The sequence below is a fragment of the Aspergillus luchuensis genome, chromosome 5, assembly GCF_016861625.1.
Source record: "Aspergillus luchuensis IFO 4308 DNA, chromosome 5, nearly complete sequence".
In the NCBI taxonomy this organism is placed as follows: domain Eukaryota; kingdom Fungi; phylum Ascomycota; class Eurotiomycetes; order Eurotiales; family Aspergillaceae; genus Aspergillus; species Aspergillus luchuensis.
Genome location: NC_054853.1, coordinates 1,703,905 through 1,723,170, shown reverse-complemented (window position 1 = coordinate 1,723,170; position 19,266 = coordinate 1,703,905). Strand labels below are relative to the sequence as shown.

Below are 19,266 nucleotides of genomic sequence, written 5' to 3'. Positions count from 1 at the left end.
GAATAAAAGGGGACTATATCTTTAGTTTTTATTCTATTTCTTTTTTTGGTGAGGCGGGCCCAGGGGATAGAATTGAAGGAGGCGATTCAGACACGCGATGAAAGAGTCTGCGTTGCCCTTCTAGTGGGGCCCGCCCGCAGGGAATGTTTATTTATCGGTTAAACAATATATGTGACGTGGAGAGTGGCACGGAAAGACAACGTGTATTTTGGAATGTGCTTGTTATCCATTCTACTCCCTTTTATAAAGAGTTTCTTGATGGGAAAATGCGTAGATGGGCCCTGCCATCTGCCATCTGCCAACTGCTGACCACGGCGAGCAAAAGCTCGGATCAGGACCGAGTTCAACAGTGGTCTATATACTGGGGCCCCTTATGTGGTAGTGGCTGGTTTGTAAGTATCAGTGGTCACTTACAAAGCTTTCAAAGATGCCGTACCGACTTCCCCAAAGTCTTCTGGGAGGTTTAAAACCGGGCCCTCTATAAGTGTATGGATAAAGCCGTCATATGAGAGCCTCACTAGGCTGTGTAAAGCAGAGGGCTTGGCATGAGCGGATGCCAGTGTGAAGTCTGGCCGGCGTGGTAGCGACTATCTATTTTTAAATGACTGTACTAAATAGGCGAAAAGAGCGAATGCATATAGCCGTGTTCGGCCAAGCTTCATCTCATATTTGAAGAGCAACTACAAAAGGAAAAGCACCTTAGAGAAGTTCATGTATTTCTGCCAACGTGTTTGCACGGGTCTCGTAATTCAAAATATTTTCGAGGGCAGCAGAGCTGGCCACTGGCTGCGGCGAACAACTCACGACGCTCCGAAATCGTCAATGAAATACAATTTGACTGAAAGACGAGAAATGTGCAAGTATGTGTCGGTCTTGATGGATTGCCGAAAAGAGAGGAGAACCCCGAAGTCATTGCCCTGATGTACTGTAAGTCGGTAACACGACCGTTGCGAGTATAGGTGCTATCCACTAAAGGGTTAATCACACGTGGGACACAAAACGGCAGCAACGAATAAGGCAACTAATAAGGACAGTACCGGCATCGCCGTGACAGTTGTTTTCTCTTCCATTTCGGAGCAGGTGTGACATTGATGCGGTGGGGAGCCAAACGGGTTGATTATTTCGTTGTCGTTCAGCCGGGGGTCGCCAGCGAGAGAGTAGTATATCGGCATGTCTCTTTTCTCTTTTGCAAACCAGAGAGCAGACCGACCGTGATTGTCCTTCAAATTGACATTTATTCCACGATGTTGCAGGAGCAGCTTGACCATTGCCAAATGTCCTTTGCATGCCGCTATGTGAAGTGCGGACCAACCGTCGTTGTCTTGTGCATTGATATCAACCCTACCTCGTCGCAGGAGTAGCTCCACAACTTGCAGACGTCCTTCATCTGACGCTTCATGAAGCGCGGTGCACCCGTAATTGTCCTTTCTATTGACATCAGTGCCACGATGTTGCAGGAGCAGCTCGACAATTGGCAAACGTCCATTATATGCTGCTTCATGAAGAGCGGTTGACCCGTGTTTGTCCTGCGCATTTACATTGATTCCAGGAAGTTGCAGGAGCAGCTCCACAACTGGAAAAGATCCTTTCCCTGCTGCTATGTGAAGTGCGAGGAACTTGTCGGTGTCTTGGGATGCAGCATCTGCTCCGGACGCAAGCAGCTTGCTAACAGCACCAGCACCGCAAGGGCACTTGTAGGCTGCCCACATAAGAGGAGTATTTCCCGGTCCGGCATCAATGTCGACATCATTGTCTCGAGAGAGCTGTGTAGCGGCTACCCGATGGTCTTCACAGGCAGCTAAGTGCGAGCATACATCAGGTGTAGAAGGATCCTGCATAAAATCATGGTCGCAGTTCTCTTGGCCCATTCTGGTAGCTGTAACGATGCAGACGAACAATGAAGTATCTGACCAGGTCCTTGCCGTCAAGCCCATGAAGTGCAGGAGTTGACATGTTTTATATCCACTGTCGCTCTTATTCTGTTCCCGATGACGCTGTTCTTTAATCCCTGGAAAGCGACTTTTAGCGGTATGGTATGACCCGGTCACATTCCTGGATTACTCGATATAATACCGTTTCCCGAATAGCCGGTTGCTCCAAGATGACGGACAATGCTCCTTGGAACGTTTGCTGGGCTTTTAGGAGACCACGTGGTAGTCCTCAGAGCACGGTCTCTTCTACATTGTACGTCTTTCGTCGGGAGAGGCCATTTGCCAAAAACTTCGCGGCCACTGAGCTACGACCCACCCTCTCTTCTCCACGAACATGTCTTGCATCCCACAGTCAACCCAAAGAAGAGATAGGGAGAGGGCAGGGAAGATAGGAATGGGCAAAGTGTCTCAGCGGGACCTCGACCAAAGTTATCAACATCACCGCCAACATATAGCCAGTCCTGATGATGTTGTTGAGCATCATTACTCCATCCAAACGTGATATGCTACACGACATACCTTCCAGAACGCTTCAGAACGCCCACACTTCGTTTCCATTAACCACCGTTCGGCTAGTGTTTCAATTCTGAAATCTCTTCCCTCTAATGGAGGTAATCTCGTACAGTCTCCCGTATGTGGCCACGAACAGCGTTGCCTGCAGAGGACTAATCCTCCTTATTCGTCTATGGCTTGAACCAAGTCACTCAAGATGCTTCCCATAGCCAGCGTCCGGCCTCGCTCTTTAGGATAATTAGCAGGTAGCTTTTCATTATTCTGAAAAGCGTCCAGTGAGAAAATACTCCTGTAATCGCGTGTGCCCTAGTAAAGATAATACCTTTGGAGCTCCCTAAGCCGGGTACACTCATTTGCATATCCATTACCGACGCCTATGGCTACATAGAGCATCTAGAACTGTATCAGGCCAGCTCTTCATACCGATCATCTCCAGTTTTGGGATCTTTTACAGACATAACAATCGTCTATAACATCTTCAAAACCTAGGCCGCAGTTGTCATGTCTGGCCTATGGGTTGGGTGTCTGCAGGAACAACTACACAAAAAGCTCACTAATCGACTCTACCTGCCATACCAAGTGCTTCAAGTGATTTTACGGTACAAAGTGCTACACATAACCGTATATCAACTCACTCAGATACATAGAAGATAACTGCAGCAATCCAGAATTAACTGGCAATCGAGCAGGCACTTTCGTATTCACTGACATCCTCAGTTGTTTCCTAATAGTCTGCGAATGGGGCCAGAATAAACAAATCAAGACTCCTGCAGCTACTGAGGCGTCAAGAGCCAAACCCACTGATAAACCACGGCGTCCTTGTACAAGCAGCTTCACTCTTGCCTCGCCTTCCCCACGGCTAAACGGGAGTCAGTAAAACAGAGCCTGGCGCTGATTGATATGCGCGTAGCTTTAATCTACTATATATATTCTCCAGCACAAAATATATTAGACCAACGTGTCCACTCGTCCAGTCCGAGGATCGTTCACCTTACTGTAACGGCCACTCGCTGGTTGAAGCCAGAGTAGGACTTGACACATACTCCAGGACAACCTGTCTTTTAGGTCTGGAAGGCCTTCAAGCTTTGTACCAGTCTAGTAGTATTTCATTTTACAGCTGTTTAGAGAAGATGCCTCGGCACGCCAGTAACTTCGGTCACTTGGGCTCCATTAGTGCGTTGTTACTTTCAATTGCGGTATTGGTATGTGTGGCAGTGGTGTTTGTAGGCTGCACATCTTCATCCTCTCCTCCGGGTCTATATTTCATGAAGGTGGGCCGATGTATTTCTTTCGCTCATGATGCACGTTTACAGCTCATAAAAGGTCAATTTAAGCGATTTTCCAAACCTCGGTGACCTCCGTCTTCGCCGCTCCATCGACTTGTCCGGAGTCTCGTCAAGCATCACGGACGGGGTTTCAAATGTCGCCAGCAGTGTCGCAGATGGCATGGATAATGCAGCTTCTGAAGCTTCTACTGCCGTTGAGGGTATCGCAACCAAGGCTTCTACTGCCGCCGGAACGGTTGTGAGTCAAGCGAGCGATGCGCTTCGGACCTTGGAAAAAGAACTCCAGTCAGAGCTCCCGGCGTATTACACCGTCGGCTTGTGGGGCTACTGCGAAGGCAACGATACTCAAGTCGTCTCCTGTTCCCGGCCAAGCATATCTTTCACGTTCAATATCTCCGGCATTCTGAATTCTGCTTCGACAGAGATTGATGAACTGGTTTCAAGAATCGACGATAAAGTCCTCACTGGATATTACGACGTATCGAGGGCGGTTATTTGGTTATATATCTCTGGCTTCGTCGCAGCGACCCTTACAGCACTTCTGGGTATTAGGAAGACGTTTTTTAATGGAGGAAATAAGCTGCTCCTCACTTTCTGCGTGGTACTTCTATCATCATTGGGGTCGGAAGTACGAGAAAGGACTTGCTAACTGTTCCAGCTTTCCTTGGCCCTTATCATGTCCGCAACGATCGGCGTAAACGTCATATACCGTCTGAACACATCCGGGATCAATACAGTTCTGGGCAGCTTTGGCGCTTCAGCCAGTCTTGGAACGCACATGCTAGCCGCTGCTTGGCTTGCATTCGCATTTTCCAGTAGTGTCTTGTTGCTCTGGCTGATCCAGTCATATTGTTGTAGCTGAGCAGGCACAATGGACTTAAAGTTGGCAGTCGGCGGGTTCGCTCGAGCTAGAGGCATCCATAACAGGTGAAATCATAGTCATTGCAGGCCAGCTCCTGCGTACACTTATCGGTATGAGAGTGGCCAAGAACGCATAGAGTCAGCATATCCTCACGAAGGCCTCGATGGAGTAGCAGGAGTGGTGCGGTAGCACCAGTATGGAAGTATGTCATTACCGTATTACCTTGCACGGTTAATGAAAAATAGGTTCCATATTCTATAGACACTTGAGTTGCAAAAACGGTGGAATAGACTAGTATCTTTTATACTCTCTATTCTGGAGCCACTAGTCCAGAATATGCCAGTACTTTGACTCCTTGCCAAAGAATGAGGAAACTATAGCTTTATAGAATAGCCGACCCACTTACATGCAAGGAAGAGTAAGCACATTGGCATCATTTCTGCAACCAAGTATACATCCAATAGCTGTAAACAATTACTTCCATAACGAGCTCAGAGTCTCGTCAAGGCCTGTGGTGGCCAGCGCCTGGGGATGGATCCTGCCGTCCTCATGGCGCGTGACTTCAAACTACCCGCGACAGTCCTGCAAATGGCTCGAAAACACAAATTGAAGACGCGTGGAGCGGCGAGGGGGAATGAAGCAGTCAAGCAATAGACAATGCGAGCCTGAAGAGTGGCTCCAACAGTTCTGGTAACAACTCCTTTTACAGTAAAGCTCTGCCACCAGAGGGCCCTTCGATAGTTACAGTATATTGTCCCTTCGGATGGAGGGATAAGCCATTGTTGCAAGAACCGAAACATCTGTTAAGAAGAATGATGTCGATATAAAAGAAGGAAGAAGCAAGCTGTAGGCTACCTCATGTCTTTCACCTTTGCATCTTGACCCCATATACGCCCGCAGGAAGTCAGGGAGACCCGACACCTGTGGTATATGAGCCTGACTTTGACAGGCCTCGGCTAGCTCCATCAGCTCTGCCGGAGCTATGGCAGGCCACACTTCAAAAGCAATAGAAAACAGGTATCCGAGAATTGCGATAATTTCTCTTTCAATCTCTGAAGCTCCTCGACCTCGTATAGCATTGTGTAACCTTGCTAAGGTTACACGACTGCTATCGACGTGGACTTCTGTCAAGTCCGTATTTGGCGATAGTGATATCCGGATGACAAGTCCAGCAATAAAGTCTGAGGGGTGGTCACTCTCTAGAAGCTCATGTGAACAGTCGGACACTACTGTAGTGCCAAATTGAGATACTGCGGAATATCCTTAGCTCTTGAAAATCGGGTTGTTAAGAATGATTGCCATTTAGGACAGAGAAACTGCGCCTGTGGGTAGGAGTACCTGGACATTTAGTCGAACCAATCAATAAAATTCAGAGTGTCGTCTTACATTGTATTTGTAGATAGCTCGGTCATGTCTTATTTTCTAAGGAGTTAATGCTTGGTTGGGAAAATGTAAAGGGGTTCCAGGAGTAACGTAAGCGGCAAGCGAGTCGGCCACGTAAGCGAGTCGGCCACCCCATCGAAACTCGTCCACGCCTCCGAAAGCGATGCTATCCAAACAGCCATTACACCACCAAAAATGCCTAAATCATCAAAAGAGTTGGTGGAACAAGAGGGCAGGCTCTGTTTAGCAGTTGAATCTATTCAGAAAGGTCATACAAAATCTATTCATGAAGCTGCATGCGTTTTTCAAGTTCCCCAATCAACACTTCAAGATCACCTAAATGGGCTCAAATTTCGCAAGAATACTAGAGCCAATTTACATAAATTGACCTCTATAGAGGAAGAATCACTTGAAAAATGGATTATATTACTAGATCAACATGGTGCACCACCAAAGCACTCTCAAGTCCATGAAATGGCAAATCTACTACTTCAAAAGCATGGTTAAAATACAACTATCTCTGTCAGACAAAAATGGGTTACCAACTATATCTCAAGGCATAATTCCTTGAAAAGTTGATATAGCCGTCAAATCAACTACAAATGAGCGAAGTGTGAAGAACCTGAAGCTATTTAAATATGGTTTAAACGTGTACAAACTGCTATATCAACATACAGCATTATTAACGAAGATATCTATAACTTCGATGAAACTGGCTTTGCTATGGATATCCTAAATATTACTAAAGTAGTAACACGCTTAATATGTCAAGGAAGACCCTTTCTTATACAGCCAGGGAATCACGAATGGATAACTTCAATTGAGTGTATCAACGCTGCTGGATGGGTGCTACCAGTATATTTAGTATTAAAAGCAAAAATACATATTCAAGCTTGGTACGAAGGAAGTCTACTATCTTCCTGAAGGATTGCTATATTCTTAAATAGATGGACTACACGAGAGATTGAGGAAGTATGGCTCAAAGATCACTTCATTCCATACATCAAAACATGAAGAATAGGTCAATATAGCCTCCTTGTACTTGACGGGCATGATTCGCATCTAACACCTTAATTTGATAATATATGTTATTAAAATCAGATTATACCTGTCTGTATGCCTGCTAATTCCTTATATCTATATCAGTCTCTAGATGTTGCATGCTTTTCGCCTTTGAAGAAGGCTTACAAAGATTAAGTTCAACAGCTTATCCGTACAGGATATTATCATATCGAGAAGGTTGATTTTCTTGACATGTATCCGAAAGCCCATGCTCAAGTGTTTACTAAAGCAAATATATAAAGCGCTTTTAGAGCTTCAGGTCTTGTTCCTCTAGATCCCAGTAAGATACTAGAGAATATGATTTTCAAGGAGACTAGCTGTCCGAGCAGTCAAAGCACCTCTTCTTCTTTGATTTTTATAAAAACACCAAGGAATTCGAGGCAATTTAAGAAGTACGAGTCTACACTATCTCAATTACTTCAATAACAAGATACTCCAGCTATACTAATACAGTCAGCCTTATTGTACATCTTCAAAGGCGCGGAGGTTGCTTTGAATCATACAGTACTACTTGAGCATGAAAATTGCTAACTACGTGAAGCTCTTGACAAACGAAACACTAAGCAGAAACGTAATCAATATTAAATGGATGGTTTGAATGGCCTCACTGTACAAGAAGTGCTTGAGGCTTTCAACCATGCTAGAATATTGGAAGAACAGGCTGGGGATGCAGGCCCTAGGGAGGATCAACCACGCTGTCGGGCGCCTTCTAGGTGTAGCGCGTGCCATATTGTAGGGCATATATGTACTAGATGTCCTAATCGAGCAGTATCTTGAGATAGAGTGCTTTTAAGCGTTGAATTAGGTGTTCAAAAAGCATCATTTTGTATGTAAATCAGAATGATGATATACTACTAGCGGAGGTGGCCGACTCGCTTACGTGGCCGACTCGCTTGCCGCTTACGTTACGAGATATAGAGAAGTTATTAATGAGGGGGCTACTACGATTTTATGTCGATACTGCAATGAACATTATTACCTGAAATCAACCTCGAAGGTCTTGTAGGGGTACATCATCTTTTGTTTGGAATCTCGGGCATCTATACTAATGTACACTATATCTCCTTCTTCATTAATTTTTGGTGTGATTGGATTGAGGCACACTTCTCACCATACCGCAGTCCATACTAAGATGTCTATCTGGCACTAATGATTTGGTTGTCAGCCGTGCATGATGAACACAGCTTGTGGCTTAATGATTGGTAGCAGCCGGATGCCTGGAATGGTCACGAGGGGTATCGGTGGGCAGGGACTCAGTAGGTTTCAGCTACTGTATGATAAGTCACGGGAGCGCAAATACACAGGGATAATAACCTCGACGTCTAATCCTCTCTGGAAGAGAAACGTTCTGTCTCCAATACAATCTGTATAGATTTGATACCCCATAACACGATGTTGCATCGGATAAGAAGCTGATACATCCGACGCCATTTTGTGATGTGGAAACTGTGAGGGAGTGATTTGGACGACTTGAGGAGTCTCAGATGTAATGCGTTATCCCCGGGTTGGCTCTTGGAGTCTTATTGGTAATACCGTAAGCCACGTGACATGGTGAGCTTAGGAATCTGGTGGCCTCCAGGATAACTGCGGGGTTTGAATACTGCTCCCGATTTATTTCACTTCGCATCAGCCATTGGCCGACCGCACAATTCCGCGGTTGGCATAAAGAGCCAGAATTTTCTAAGTGATCCTGCACCTTCTTCTAGATGAAGAGCTGATTATCCGATGTTTTATGGAATGCCCAGCCATAACATTCCGTGTGGGGCAGCGCTGTTTTTTTTTTTTTTCAATATGAATGCAAATCTTTGGTTCCGGAATTGGGCATCAGGAAACGGGCAGAAGCTATCGAATGTGCAAATAAAACGGCTTGTTACTCTAACAAGGAAGTGGAGAAACAATATCTCATCAGAAAATTTGCGCGTTTGGACCTCAAATACTTTGGCTGAGTTCTGGGGATTTGAACTGTTCTGTACGGAGAGCGCATGGGTACGTGAATGTTTAGAGATCAAAGTCCTAATATTTGAGGACCATGACGGAAAACCCGAGGACTGTGAGAAAGCCTTGGTATGCCGTAGGATTCTTCTTATTATTCTTTGTGATATTATTCAAAGAGAAGTGGCTCGATTGCGAGCGTCTTTCGAGGCCCAGCTATATAAGTTTCTGTCTACTGCTGCCAGAAATATTGTGGAACAAGCTTATCCTGGGGAATATGATAAGAAGCTATATGACAAATGTATCTATCTTCAACGGTACGGATAATGGTATTTGTTACTGGCGAAAAGAGAATTGGTATTGACACCCCTGTATGGTGCTTCGATTAAGTAGGTCTGGCCTTCTTGAGAAATATATATCTGTTAACTTTGTTCTAGTTTTGAAAGGGCTAAGATAGAAAATGTTGAGGTGGAAGCGCTTGTTGCGTTTGCGGAAGTGATCTATGATAAGAAATATCAAAATGACCTGCAGAAGGCATTTGAGTGCATTCTGAAGACCTGTTCATTTAGACAATCTGGAAATCCAAGGCCGCGGCTTCTATCAAGTTCAACGCGAAAGCGCCTCCGCAAGAAGGCCATGAGAGCTAAGAATACATGGAAACCTTCAGTGCCTTCGACTATCTCTCACCAGATTGGTACTCAAGCCACTCAAGAGCACGTTTTGGACTCTAATTCTTCCAGGCTGCGACCCATACTCAATCCAAGGGCCGAAGCTCAAAATGCAGATCAAATAATACCGCAACTAGGCATACAACAACAATCAAACAACAATGTCATGTCCTTTGCCCCAATGGGGATTCATTCTTCTGATAACCAAGTTCCAGTTCCTGCTCTCTTGGAAGGCCCTACGACCCTGGGCCGCCAGCAGGTGCCAGCAGACCTTTCTCGGTACCGATTCTGTGACTCGATGCTAGTTTCGGCACCTCAATTCCCTTTCTACGATCCTCTCGATGATTCAGCACTAGCTTCGGCAGCTTCTCAATTTCCGGTCTATGATCCTCTCGATGATTCAGCACTAGCTTCGGCAGCTTCTCAATTTCCGGTCTATGATCCTCTCAGTGATTCAGCACTAGCCTCAGCAGCTTCTCAATTTCCGGTCTATGATCCTCTCGATGATTCAGCACTAGCCTCAGCAGCTTCTCAATTTCCGGTCTATGATCCTCTCAATGGTTCAGCACTAGCTTCGGCGCCTGAGTATCGCGGTTATGATCTCCCTTTCCTAGAATCATCACAAGCCCTAGGCTATTTTCGCACCGCCAACCCCGCCCCGAGTTTCCATACTCTCAGAGTCACGAAACCACGATCCCCTTGACGTTCGTTGTGATCGAACGATTCACTATCCATTTCCCGTATCTCTTCAAATTGGGCCCATACTACCAGCTCTGTTTTATTACATCTGCTGCTTGGTTCCCTCCTTTCATATCTTCTTAAAACTCGTGTCTGCTTCCAGTACAACTATTCCAACGTCAACGCCTTCCTCACTTTCGGCAATGAGTGTCCGCGAGTCTTCGAGGTATTGGTATGAACCAGGCTGTAACAAGCCACCAGGGTCAAGCTTTGAGGTTCCGCGTATCTGAATTAGGACCAGGCGTTCGGTGCGGTTCCGGATCTTTGCGCCTCGAGTAAAATGAGTTGCGTGGCACCGAACAACCTAGCATAGAACAGTTAACAGAAGAGATAATGCATAACCAAACTCGTACTTACTGTGTTACCGCCACTGACCAGCATATCTTTGAGGTTGTCAATCTCTTTTTGGAAGGTTTCGCCATAGTATCGCCATCCACCGTCCACCGCCGCTTTCAGTACGTTTCCCTCATCGATCAGAACGGCTAGATTATGGACAACGGTGGCAAGGGCGGGTGAGAGCGCTTCAGAGGACATGGTGATTTACGCGCATCGCAAGCACAAAACGAGGTTTTCGCGAAAATAATATTGTAAGGTGTTTCCCTTTCATGTCGCTTTCCTTTGGAAGCAGATTCTGTGAAGGGGGGAAGGGAGGGGCAGTGGGGCCTGGCTTGGAACAATTCCCGGCCACGTGAGCAACTGTGCCATTCTGACAAATGCCCAGACCCGCCGGCAGACCAATGCTCGTCTGACAGCAGCTGTTACATCACAGGGTCAGAAAACTTTCGCTATTTTGTGCCCAACCGACAAGGTACCTCTAAACTAATGGACAGTAAGCCGTAGCTTTCTCTCAGCAGGCAGTTACAGTATCACCCATCCACTGATCAAGTGATTACTGACAGTGCCCCTCTTTGATGCAGTATAATATATAAACCAGCGGTTCCCGTTGAGAGATAGATGCCAAGCAATCAATATCCACTCAATGCTATACTACATGATGCAACCGATTCTGGTCCGAGAAGGAGAGGCTGGAGAAGAGAAGGTCAGTAAGAGCGTGTATGGTCCTTAAACAATCGGAGGTGCCGGTGGGCGGTGACGATGAGACGGCGAATCCGGCGGCTATACTAAAAGAGGCAAAGCATACTGGAGTGCCGGCCCCGTTTCCAAAACGTGGCGGTACACTCAAGCCACCGTGGCTGTGAATGCACGGTGCAGATGTGCTGCGATACCCTTCGGATGTCAGCTGGACACGTACTCGATAAGCAATCAAGCGTGCAGGTGGCATATAGCGAACAGATATAGCTAGCCTGCTGACAGTAAGAAAGGCTATCATTAGAGGTGTAAGGCTTTCTTACGATATGCATGACTAAGATCGAGATCTCCATTTTGGCTTGATCTTTACTCTATTTCATCCTGGCATATCTATATGTACTATTCCTTTAGCCACGAAAATCTGGCTTTCATTGTGCTGAGACAAATGTACTCTCAGCTGTTGATAACGTTTTCATTATGGAAGAATAATCAAGAATCGCCGGCGCGGCGCATATATATGTTTGGATTATCAGAAAAGGCTTATTAATTTGTTAGTAGGCATGATATACATAGCAAGGTTGCATAGCCTCGACAACAATCCAATTATCTGATGGGGAAGCGATAGTGAATTCTTGTAAATTGCATAAGCGAGTGACATTGTATGTATCTTTCCCAGTGTGAAAAATGGTGTTGGAAAGCTGAAAGTAGGAACATTACTTATCATCGTCCTCTCTAGTCTTCTGCATATGTACATTTACTGAAGGTACAATACAAGTAGTCGTTAAGTAATACCGTGGCCTCATTATTAACATCGTTCTTATGATTACTTTATACCTCAGTCTACTTTAGGGCGAGATATGCATACTGAGTTAAGCCCAAATATCAGCCAAAATATCAGGTCCAGGCATACGGTAACGTGAATAGCATGTAGTTATGAAAGTAGGTATTCAGGCATTTAAGACCGATATACAGGATAATTTTAGCATAACAGCGCTCTCGTTCTCACGTACTGTATAAGAAAACTTCGATGGACAGTCTCGATTGTTTCAAGTTCTGCCTGATAATCCATTAGACAACATGATGACTTCAAAGAGCTGCTGTGATGTCAGTTCACAAGAAAGTACACCCCCCTTCATGTCAGTTTGCCACTGGGTGTCTTCATAGGTACCCCACTGCTTCTCGCATATGTCAGAATCCTCACTGCCAACCATATCAATAAAACTGTTGATTACATCTTCATCCAAGGCATTCAACGAGAATTGTGTGTCTGGTGTATGACCATCATCGTCTTCTTCCACACTTTCAGGCTCTACCAGAAAGCCTAGTTGGCGCAGGTAAGCTGATCGATCAATTCCCCATACTCTGTCAGAGTCCCAAGCCGATAGTAGAAGCTCGATTATATGTGGTGGCCGTAGTTCTTGAAAGACCCGAGCAATGAAGAGAGCCCATGCAGAATCAGGAGTCTCTGTTGCAGTAAATTGCTGTAGTTCAGCCCATGAAACCCAGTCAGACAAGTCGCCGAATCTCCCTTTGAAGATATTACGCCCTAAATATCCCCATATAAAGTCGACAACTTCAATCAAGTCCAGCTTCTCCCGAAGAGTCCTGTATGGATTATCCACCCATAGCTGCCAGAGCTGAATATAGCGATCATTCCGGACACTGGACATGTGGAGCAAAGGCGCGTGGCATAATCTAATATTTTAAGAAGCGTTATATATATATGAGGCATCCCGCCCCTGTAAGGATAGTAGGATAACAAAAAAACCCTCAATCAATCTATTCTCACTTCAACAGGCGGGTTGGGGACCCCGGAAACCCAGCCTGGGTGATCCGTGGGCGGCTCCAGAAAGTGATAACCCAACCCAACCCGCGTTTTGGAGAGGTCTACATGACACATTGGTTTATCACGTGATATAGTACGGGGATCGTAATCTATGGTTCGATCAAACCGCAACCAGTAGCTTTCCCTTTAGGATGTCTATGAATATGACATGGCAGAACTAGCGGAAACGTTTTAGTGCACTTTCGAATGATCTGAGTAGCGCTGATAAGTTCCCGGGCCGCTTGCACCCTGACACGCTGCTATTAGTAATCGAGCTTCGGCCTGTTCAACACATGCAACTCAATCAACCCTCATCACCAAAACTAAGGGGCGCGATCAGAAGTCTGAGAATCTTCTATGCACAGCTCCACGCATAATTTACCATAAAGATCAACTTCGGTACATGGGGGAATCGGGTTTGCGCCGTTGCCCCATATTCCCTCTTGCATAGCGTTCTAACAGTATATTCTATCTTTCGCCCTTCCCAAACATCTAGCCATCTTACTCAAGTAGAAGGTACCTGGCTAGTAACCTGACAGTCCATGTCATTTAAGCCTAGCTATACTTATCAGATGAGATATCTCAACGTACTTCACAATGCTTGAAATTGGAGGTTGGGACGTGTGCCCTTTGTTGCAGATTGTACTTTTTTTCGCTGGTACATAATCATGTGAAACAAGTGCCTGCTCAGTGCTCAGAGCTTATTTAAATTTCGGGCTCAATTTTTCAGCGTATTGGCCGAGAATACTGTTGAGTTGGGACTCGAAGGTCATAATGTAATTCACCATCGCGCGGCCCATCTTGTAATGCTATATTGAAAGCTACCTTTTTAGTACTATGATACATATATAAACAACAACAAGACTTTAGCTCTGTGTCTGGAGATCAGAACTACTTAGAGAAATTTAGATACCTTTTTTGTCAAAATAACTGATTAGTATTATTTTCCAATTGAGATACAGGTAATTTATATTACCGGCTTATTCATATAGGTAGACGTTTTTTAGAGAAGTATAGGTGGTGACACCGCTCTTACAGAACGAATCGTACCTTTAGATATTTAAGAGCGAGCGAACACCATCCACACGGCGAAGCAGACGTACCTTCCTTATTAAGTACAGCGTATAAGACCTAGTCATATGAAAACCCACCATGTCTATTCAGGCGGTGGTCTCGAGCTTGTTTAGGCGATGCGCTCCGTTGATATATTCCCTCTTGGATCACAAAATCATCCTCCGCAGCAGTATCACTTTTCGCAGCGGGATCATCCGTAATCTCTGGTGAGTAATCACAGCTGCACGATAAAGGAAATTAGAAATTCTTGAAATAATGAAAGGGTCACCGGGAATGTATGGACGCGCGATCTAGCTTCTTATGTGGAGGTTAACGACCAATCTCTGGTGCCACTGCTACTACAGTATTCCTAAAATTAACATTTGCAGCCTTGTTGAAAGATGGCGACTGTGGGCACACAATGCAACGATGAACGTGGAAGCTTGATGATGGGTATCTGACTGAGAGGTCTGAGAACTGCCTACTCTCTTGCATGCTTCGAAGTACGTGTCAGTTCATATGCAAACCAAGATCAAGGGGATTTACCGAGACAACTGCGCTTTGAGCGTATCAAAGCCTGTAGTCTTGATGCATCAGGGTTTGTCGTTTGGGATTGCTTCACTTTAGAGTGATGTAGTTGGGCTTTCAGCCTCCGGCCCCTTAGCCGGATAAACACTTAAAATCCAAAATTAATGTTTGCACCAATCAGAATGCCTTCGTGCTGGACTCAGTTAGCGTGGACTGTCAAATTCACTCCTCGCAAATCATCCTAGGAAAAGGCTCTCCTTTATATCGAACCCCTATTGCGAAAAGTATTAAAAACCTCATGATTCAGAATACTTGTACCCCCGGATATTGCTTTCATCTGGGCGACTGTGGAGATCCTTGCCGCGGTTATATTACCTTGGTAGTAGTATTACTGTCACATAATGCACGACGGGTTCGAAATCAAACATATGTACGCAATGGCGTGGCGGAGCTCGACAGAATTAGATTTTATCTTCACAGCGGCATAGCCTGACATTTCCCAAGCAAACGACGGCTGACCCCAGCTCGGGGTATTATATCAACATCTAGCAGCCGTTTATAGGATTACCGCCACAAGGTCTCCGAGCCGACAGCATTCCACCACAAGCCACCTCAACGTACGGGGGAAAAATTATAAGAAATAAAGAGAGAGAAAGGGAAGGAGAGAGAGTAAAGAAACGAAAACAATAAAAGAAACTGCACCGAAAGGCAAAGCCAGTCAAGGTTTCGCTTCTATATGATACTCTGCAACCGCATCGTTGCTGTCACGAAGTATTCCCACAATAACTGAAACAGCCATGGGATAATATTTTCAAGCTAACACAGGTGGTAAGGATCCCTCAGCACTCCGTCAAATCCCACCTATTTCTTCCCACTAGGAGGAGTATAAGTCGAGCCACCATTGCCGTTATTGTAATAAGTGCTCCCATCGGGGTTGGAGTAATAGTAGGACCCGTTACTGGAGAAGGAAACTCGTCAGAACTGGCTTGGCAAATTTGAGGTCGGGCTAGAGGAATAATAGTTTGGGGATGGCATGGAACGGGATGACACGACTGACCTGTTTGAGTAGTGGTAGGAGTTTGAGTTAGAGCTGCCAGAGTAGTCGCGGGAGCACCAATGGTTTCCCTTTTGGACATCATATCGTTAGCTAAGGTTTTGGATCTACAAAAGATGGTGGTACTTACCTTACTATTAGTACCGGAGCCCTTGTAGCTGAAGTCTTTCCCAGACCTGGGCATATTTACGATTTGATCACTGATAAAGTAATGTATGGGTTTGTTGATGCAGTTTATCTTTAAGAAGCTAGAAGATGCGCTGCTGCTGGTGGAGGAGGAAGAGTGAGGGAATGAAAGTGAGAGATGAGAGCGAAAGATGTGGATCGGACAATTCTGAGTGAGGGGTAAGGCAGCAACGTACCCTTGGTCCCGGTCGGTTGTGTTGATCATGCAGGTGGGATTTTTGACATTTCCTTCAATGTATTATGCACACGAGTGGATTCATAGTACTATAATGGTTTTGCTACATATCAGTTATCGACATGGTTCTTTTGATACCGATGTGAGGATATGTTGCTCTATGGACCTACGTTATCAAGGAGACAAATCTTAACTCAGAAATTCGCTAGATGTCTAATCTCAACATAGGAAGCAGTGTAATGCGTTACAAGTTTTAGACCAATGCAAGAAAGTTCACAGCAATGCCCAAAGTAATTAACGTCTTGTGACATGGACTGACCCTAGGACTTCAGTAACCGGTATACCAAGACTGCCCCAATACTTTGAACAGGCCAGTAGCCGATCTTGATATAATGTCCAGTTTTAGGAGATGTCCCAATGTAACTTATCCAAATTCCGTACAACAGAAATATAAAACACGTAGCGCTTAGTCAAGATAGACTGTACTTCAAAAATGGAGCTCTTGCCAGCGCATCTGCCTGGATACCCCAAATATGCTTGCCTAGAACGGCTAGTCTAGGGCCAAAGTTCTTCAAAACGAGATCAATGTCCGGAGCATTGTGTTGGAGCGCTTGACTGTACGTATCGTCCGTCCCAAACGTTGCAATTTCCCACATCCTCTTCCACCCTTGGATTGCCATGGCTGCATCCGGAAAATCATTCCGGATATTGGTTGCAAGCATGTAAAACGAAGATCGCTTGGCATGAAACCTGGGATGCTTGTACAGTTGCACTGAGGCAAAGGTTGTGAATGTATATAGTAATTGTACGGTATGTGGAGATTCGACTTTGTGAAGAAGAACGATCATGGTTCCCCCCAGCTTGACATGCTCCAATCCAAGCGCCAGCTGTGTCAGGGTTAGTCTGCTGGCTTCTCGATGCTCGCGGTAGGTGGCCCTGTCGTGGTTCCTAAGCACCTGACCATCACATATGACTAGATCAAAAGCCTGTCCAGGCTCGAATTGACGGGGTATAAATTTTCCAGCGTCTGGATGATCGTTCGGGATATCCAACCCGCCCATATCCGCAGCTAACAGGGTGATGTCAATGAACTTCACCGAAATATTAGGATGCTTAGGTAAAAGGACATTGTGACCTCCTTCACGCCTTGGTAAGCTGAATCCTATAGCTCGCGCTTTGGGATTAACGCATAAGGCTGTTCCAAGAAAGCCTCCCGGTGCCATGCACATGTCAAGGATACGTTGTTTGTCCGGATAAGGACTATTAATCCGGAAAATATCCGTAAGCTGTTGCATGTCATGTCCAATTTCTTTCATCATTCTGAAGAAATGCTTGGCTGTTTTCTTATCAGCATTGTCTGCTGTTTGACGCTGCTGTTCGAAGAACCGATCACCCGCCGGATTTTCCCAACCCTATCTTACTCGTCAACTCAAGGTCCTAGAAATGATCGGCTTAACCTTACCTTATGTCGAAGCTCGGTTAGTCGCTGAAACTCCGGCACCTTATCTAGCAGGTATTGTGCTATGATCTTGGCGGGACTTTGGATCTCGCTAGCCTGAAAGGCGGATGCCTCGTGATGGTGAACGGTACCCTGAGATGCGCCATGTACGGCAGAGACGTGCTCATACGCCTGGCACCGTTTATTATCTGTCGTTGGAGACATTTCGTGCAGGGAAGCGGTATGTACTGTAGAAGAGAATCTGTACGGAAAGGGAATGGGGAATTGACTATATATGTAAATGCAAGCCGGGCTGATATTGTTGAATATTAACAGCCAATGACCGATCACGACGAAGATAGTTCTCTCGCACGGTGTATTGACGTGGCGTTGGCAGGTATTTTGAACGGCGCGTCAGCCAATAGCGCAGGCCGAGGTGCTATCCAGATGTCATCTGCCGGCGGGAACCAGGAGATACACACTATTGTCAGGCAGCCATACATGACAATGATTCCGAAGTGTCTGTAAAATGGTATATAGTACATGGACTAGTGCGATACGAGAGTGAATGTACAAGGCGACGTGTTGGATTAGAATATCCAGTAACTAACCTGGAAAAGAAAGATTATCAATGTAACTATACAAGCAGTATTGATGGGGCTTAGTACTAAAAACAGCAGAGACTAAGAGACGATCCCAAACTGCGTCGTCGGCCAGCCTTATGACGAAATGATCAGAAAAAGGGCAAGAAGTGACAGACGGCTTTCTTCACTCCTCAATATTTACAAAACCTCATCTTCTCCTGGTGTTCTCAGAAGTTCGTTCTTCCGTCTTGGACTGTGCCGCCCGAGTCAGACCCAGCTACCACGCAATAACGATCGAGTCAAATGGACAACATAATCCAAAGGTTGTTCTAAAATAGAAGTCATACTCGTCAATACCAGAGAACAGCGAGTGTCTGCTAGCATGTTAGAAAATTAACGTGGAAGTCGGCAGGTATAGCTGATTGCAATCTCGTCTAGATGCAGTAACGCAGACTGGTAGCAGTGGCGTAGTCAACTGAACAGGTGAGATTATAATACCTGGGTTTTTATGGTTCTTGGAAAATACTGATCTCATTCAAAATAATACTTGTGCCTACATTTGAGCGTGGAAGAAGGCATGACAACTTCGAAAAATTTGTGGGGTTGGTATTGGTTTTTCGAGATGGGTTTCAATATTGTTCAGTGTCTGTGTCTAACTCAAAATTATTCTCTGCCCATAATAATCATACTATTATTTTTTATAAGTATTTAAATCAATTCCATAATTATATCTGAAAAGAACTGGAGTATCTTACCTTAAAGTAATTACTATTAGTAATTTAAAAATACTCCCATTAGGGAAAGAGCATATTCCGATAAATTAAAAAGATTTAGTTATTATATTTAATAGATTAATCACTGTACTTTAGATTAAAAAATTAACTGATTAGATAATAGTATCATATAAAATAAGATTATTAATTATAGTATCTAATTTAAGGACCAGTTCTTTTATCTTTCTGATAATTTATTTATTCATAGAAACCAGCTCGGTAGGTACAACAGCTATATTAATAACT

The 19,266-nt window shown here is 45.0% G+C and overlaps 7 protein-coding genes across 7 annotated transcripts; 2 read left to right on the top strand and 5 right to left on the bottom strand.

The window, feature by feature from the left end:
* Positions 1-977: 977 nt before the first annotated feature.
* On the bottom strand, positions 978-1,868 carry AKAW2_50602S (ankyrin repeat domain-containing protein; the record flags this gene model as incomplete). Its single annotated transcript, XM_041690439.1, has 1 exon — positions 978-1,868. The coding sequence occupies one exon, from the start codon at positions 1,866-1,868 to the stop codon at positions 978-980; it is 891 nt and encodes a 296-aa protein (XP_041544023.1).
* Positions 1,869-3,890: 2,022 nt separating this feature from the next.
* On the top strand, positions 3,891-4,592 carry AKAW2_50601A (SUR7/PalI family protein; the record flags this gene model as incomplete). The annotated part of the gene is made up of 2 exons (XM_041690438.1): positions 3,891-4,331; positions 4,389-4,592. 2 exons carry the CDS (start codon positions 3,891-3,893, stop codon positions 4,590-4,592), a joined length of 645 nt encoding a protein of 214 aa, XP_041544022.1.
* Positions 4,593-9,605: 5,013 nt separating this feature from the next.
* AKAW2_50600A (uncharacterized protein) lies at positions 9,606-10,340 on the top strand (the record flags this gene model as incomplete). Its single annotated transcript, XM_041690437.1, has 1 exon — positions 9,606-10,340. One exon carries the CDS (start codon positions 9,606-9,608, stop codon positions 10,338-10,340), a length of 735 nt encoding a protein of 244 aa, XP_041544021.1.
* Positions 10,341-10,445: 105 nt separating this feature from the next.
* On the bottom strand, positions 10,446-10,909 carry AKAW2_50599S (uncharacterized protein; the record flags this gene model as incomplete). Its single annotated transcript, XM_041690436.1, has 2 exons — positions 10,446-10,679; positions 10,733-10,909. 2 exons carry the CDS (start codon positions 10,907-10,909, stop codon positions 10,446-10,448), a joined length of 411 nt encoding a protein of 136 aa, XP_041544020.1.
* A 1,541-nt stretch (positions 10,910-12,450) lies between these two features.
* On the bottom strand, positions 12,451-13,074 carry AKAW2_50598S (uncharacterized protein; the record flags this gene model as incomplete). The annotated part of the gene is made up of 1 exon (XM_041690433.1): positions 12,451-13,074. One exon carries the CDS (start codon positions 13,072-13,074, stop codon positions 12,451-12,453), a length of 624 nt encoding a protein of 207 aa, XP_041544019.1.
* A 2,597-nt stretch (positions 13,075-15,671) lies between these two features.
* AKAW2_50597S (uncharacterized protein) lies at positions 15,672-16,048 on the bottom strand (the record flags this gene model as incomplete). Its single annotated transcript, XM_041690432.1, has 3 exons — positions 15,672-15,768; positions 15,868-15,935; positions 15,995-16,048. The coding sequence occupies 3 exons, from the start codon at positions 16,046-16,048 to the stop codon at positions 15,672-15,674; spliced, it is 219 nt and encodes a 72-aa protein (XP_041544018.1).
* Positions 16,049-16,695: 647 nt separating this feature from the next.
* Positions 16,696-17,888, bottom strand: AKAW2_50596S (uncharacterized protein; the record flags this gene model as incomplete). Its single annotated transcript, XM_041690431.1, has 2 exons — positions 16,696-17,637; positions 17,688-17,888. The coding sequence occupies 2 exons, from the start codon at positions 17,886-17,888 to the stop codon at positions 16,696-16,698; spliced, it is 1,143 nt and encodes a 380-aa protein (XP_041544017.1).
* Between the last annotated feature and the right edge of the window lie 1,378 nt (positions 17,889-19,266).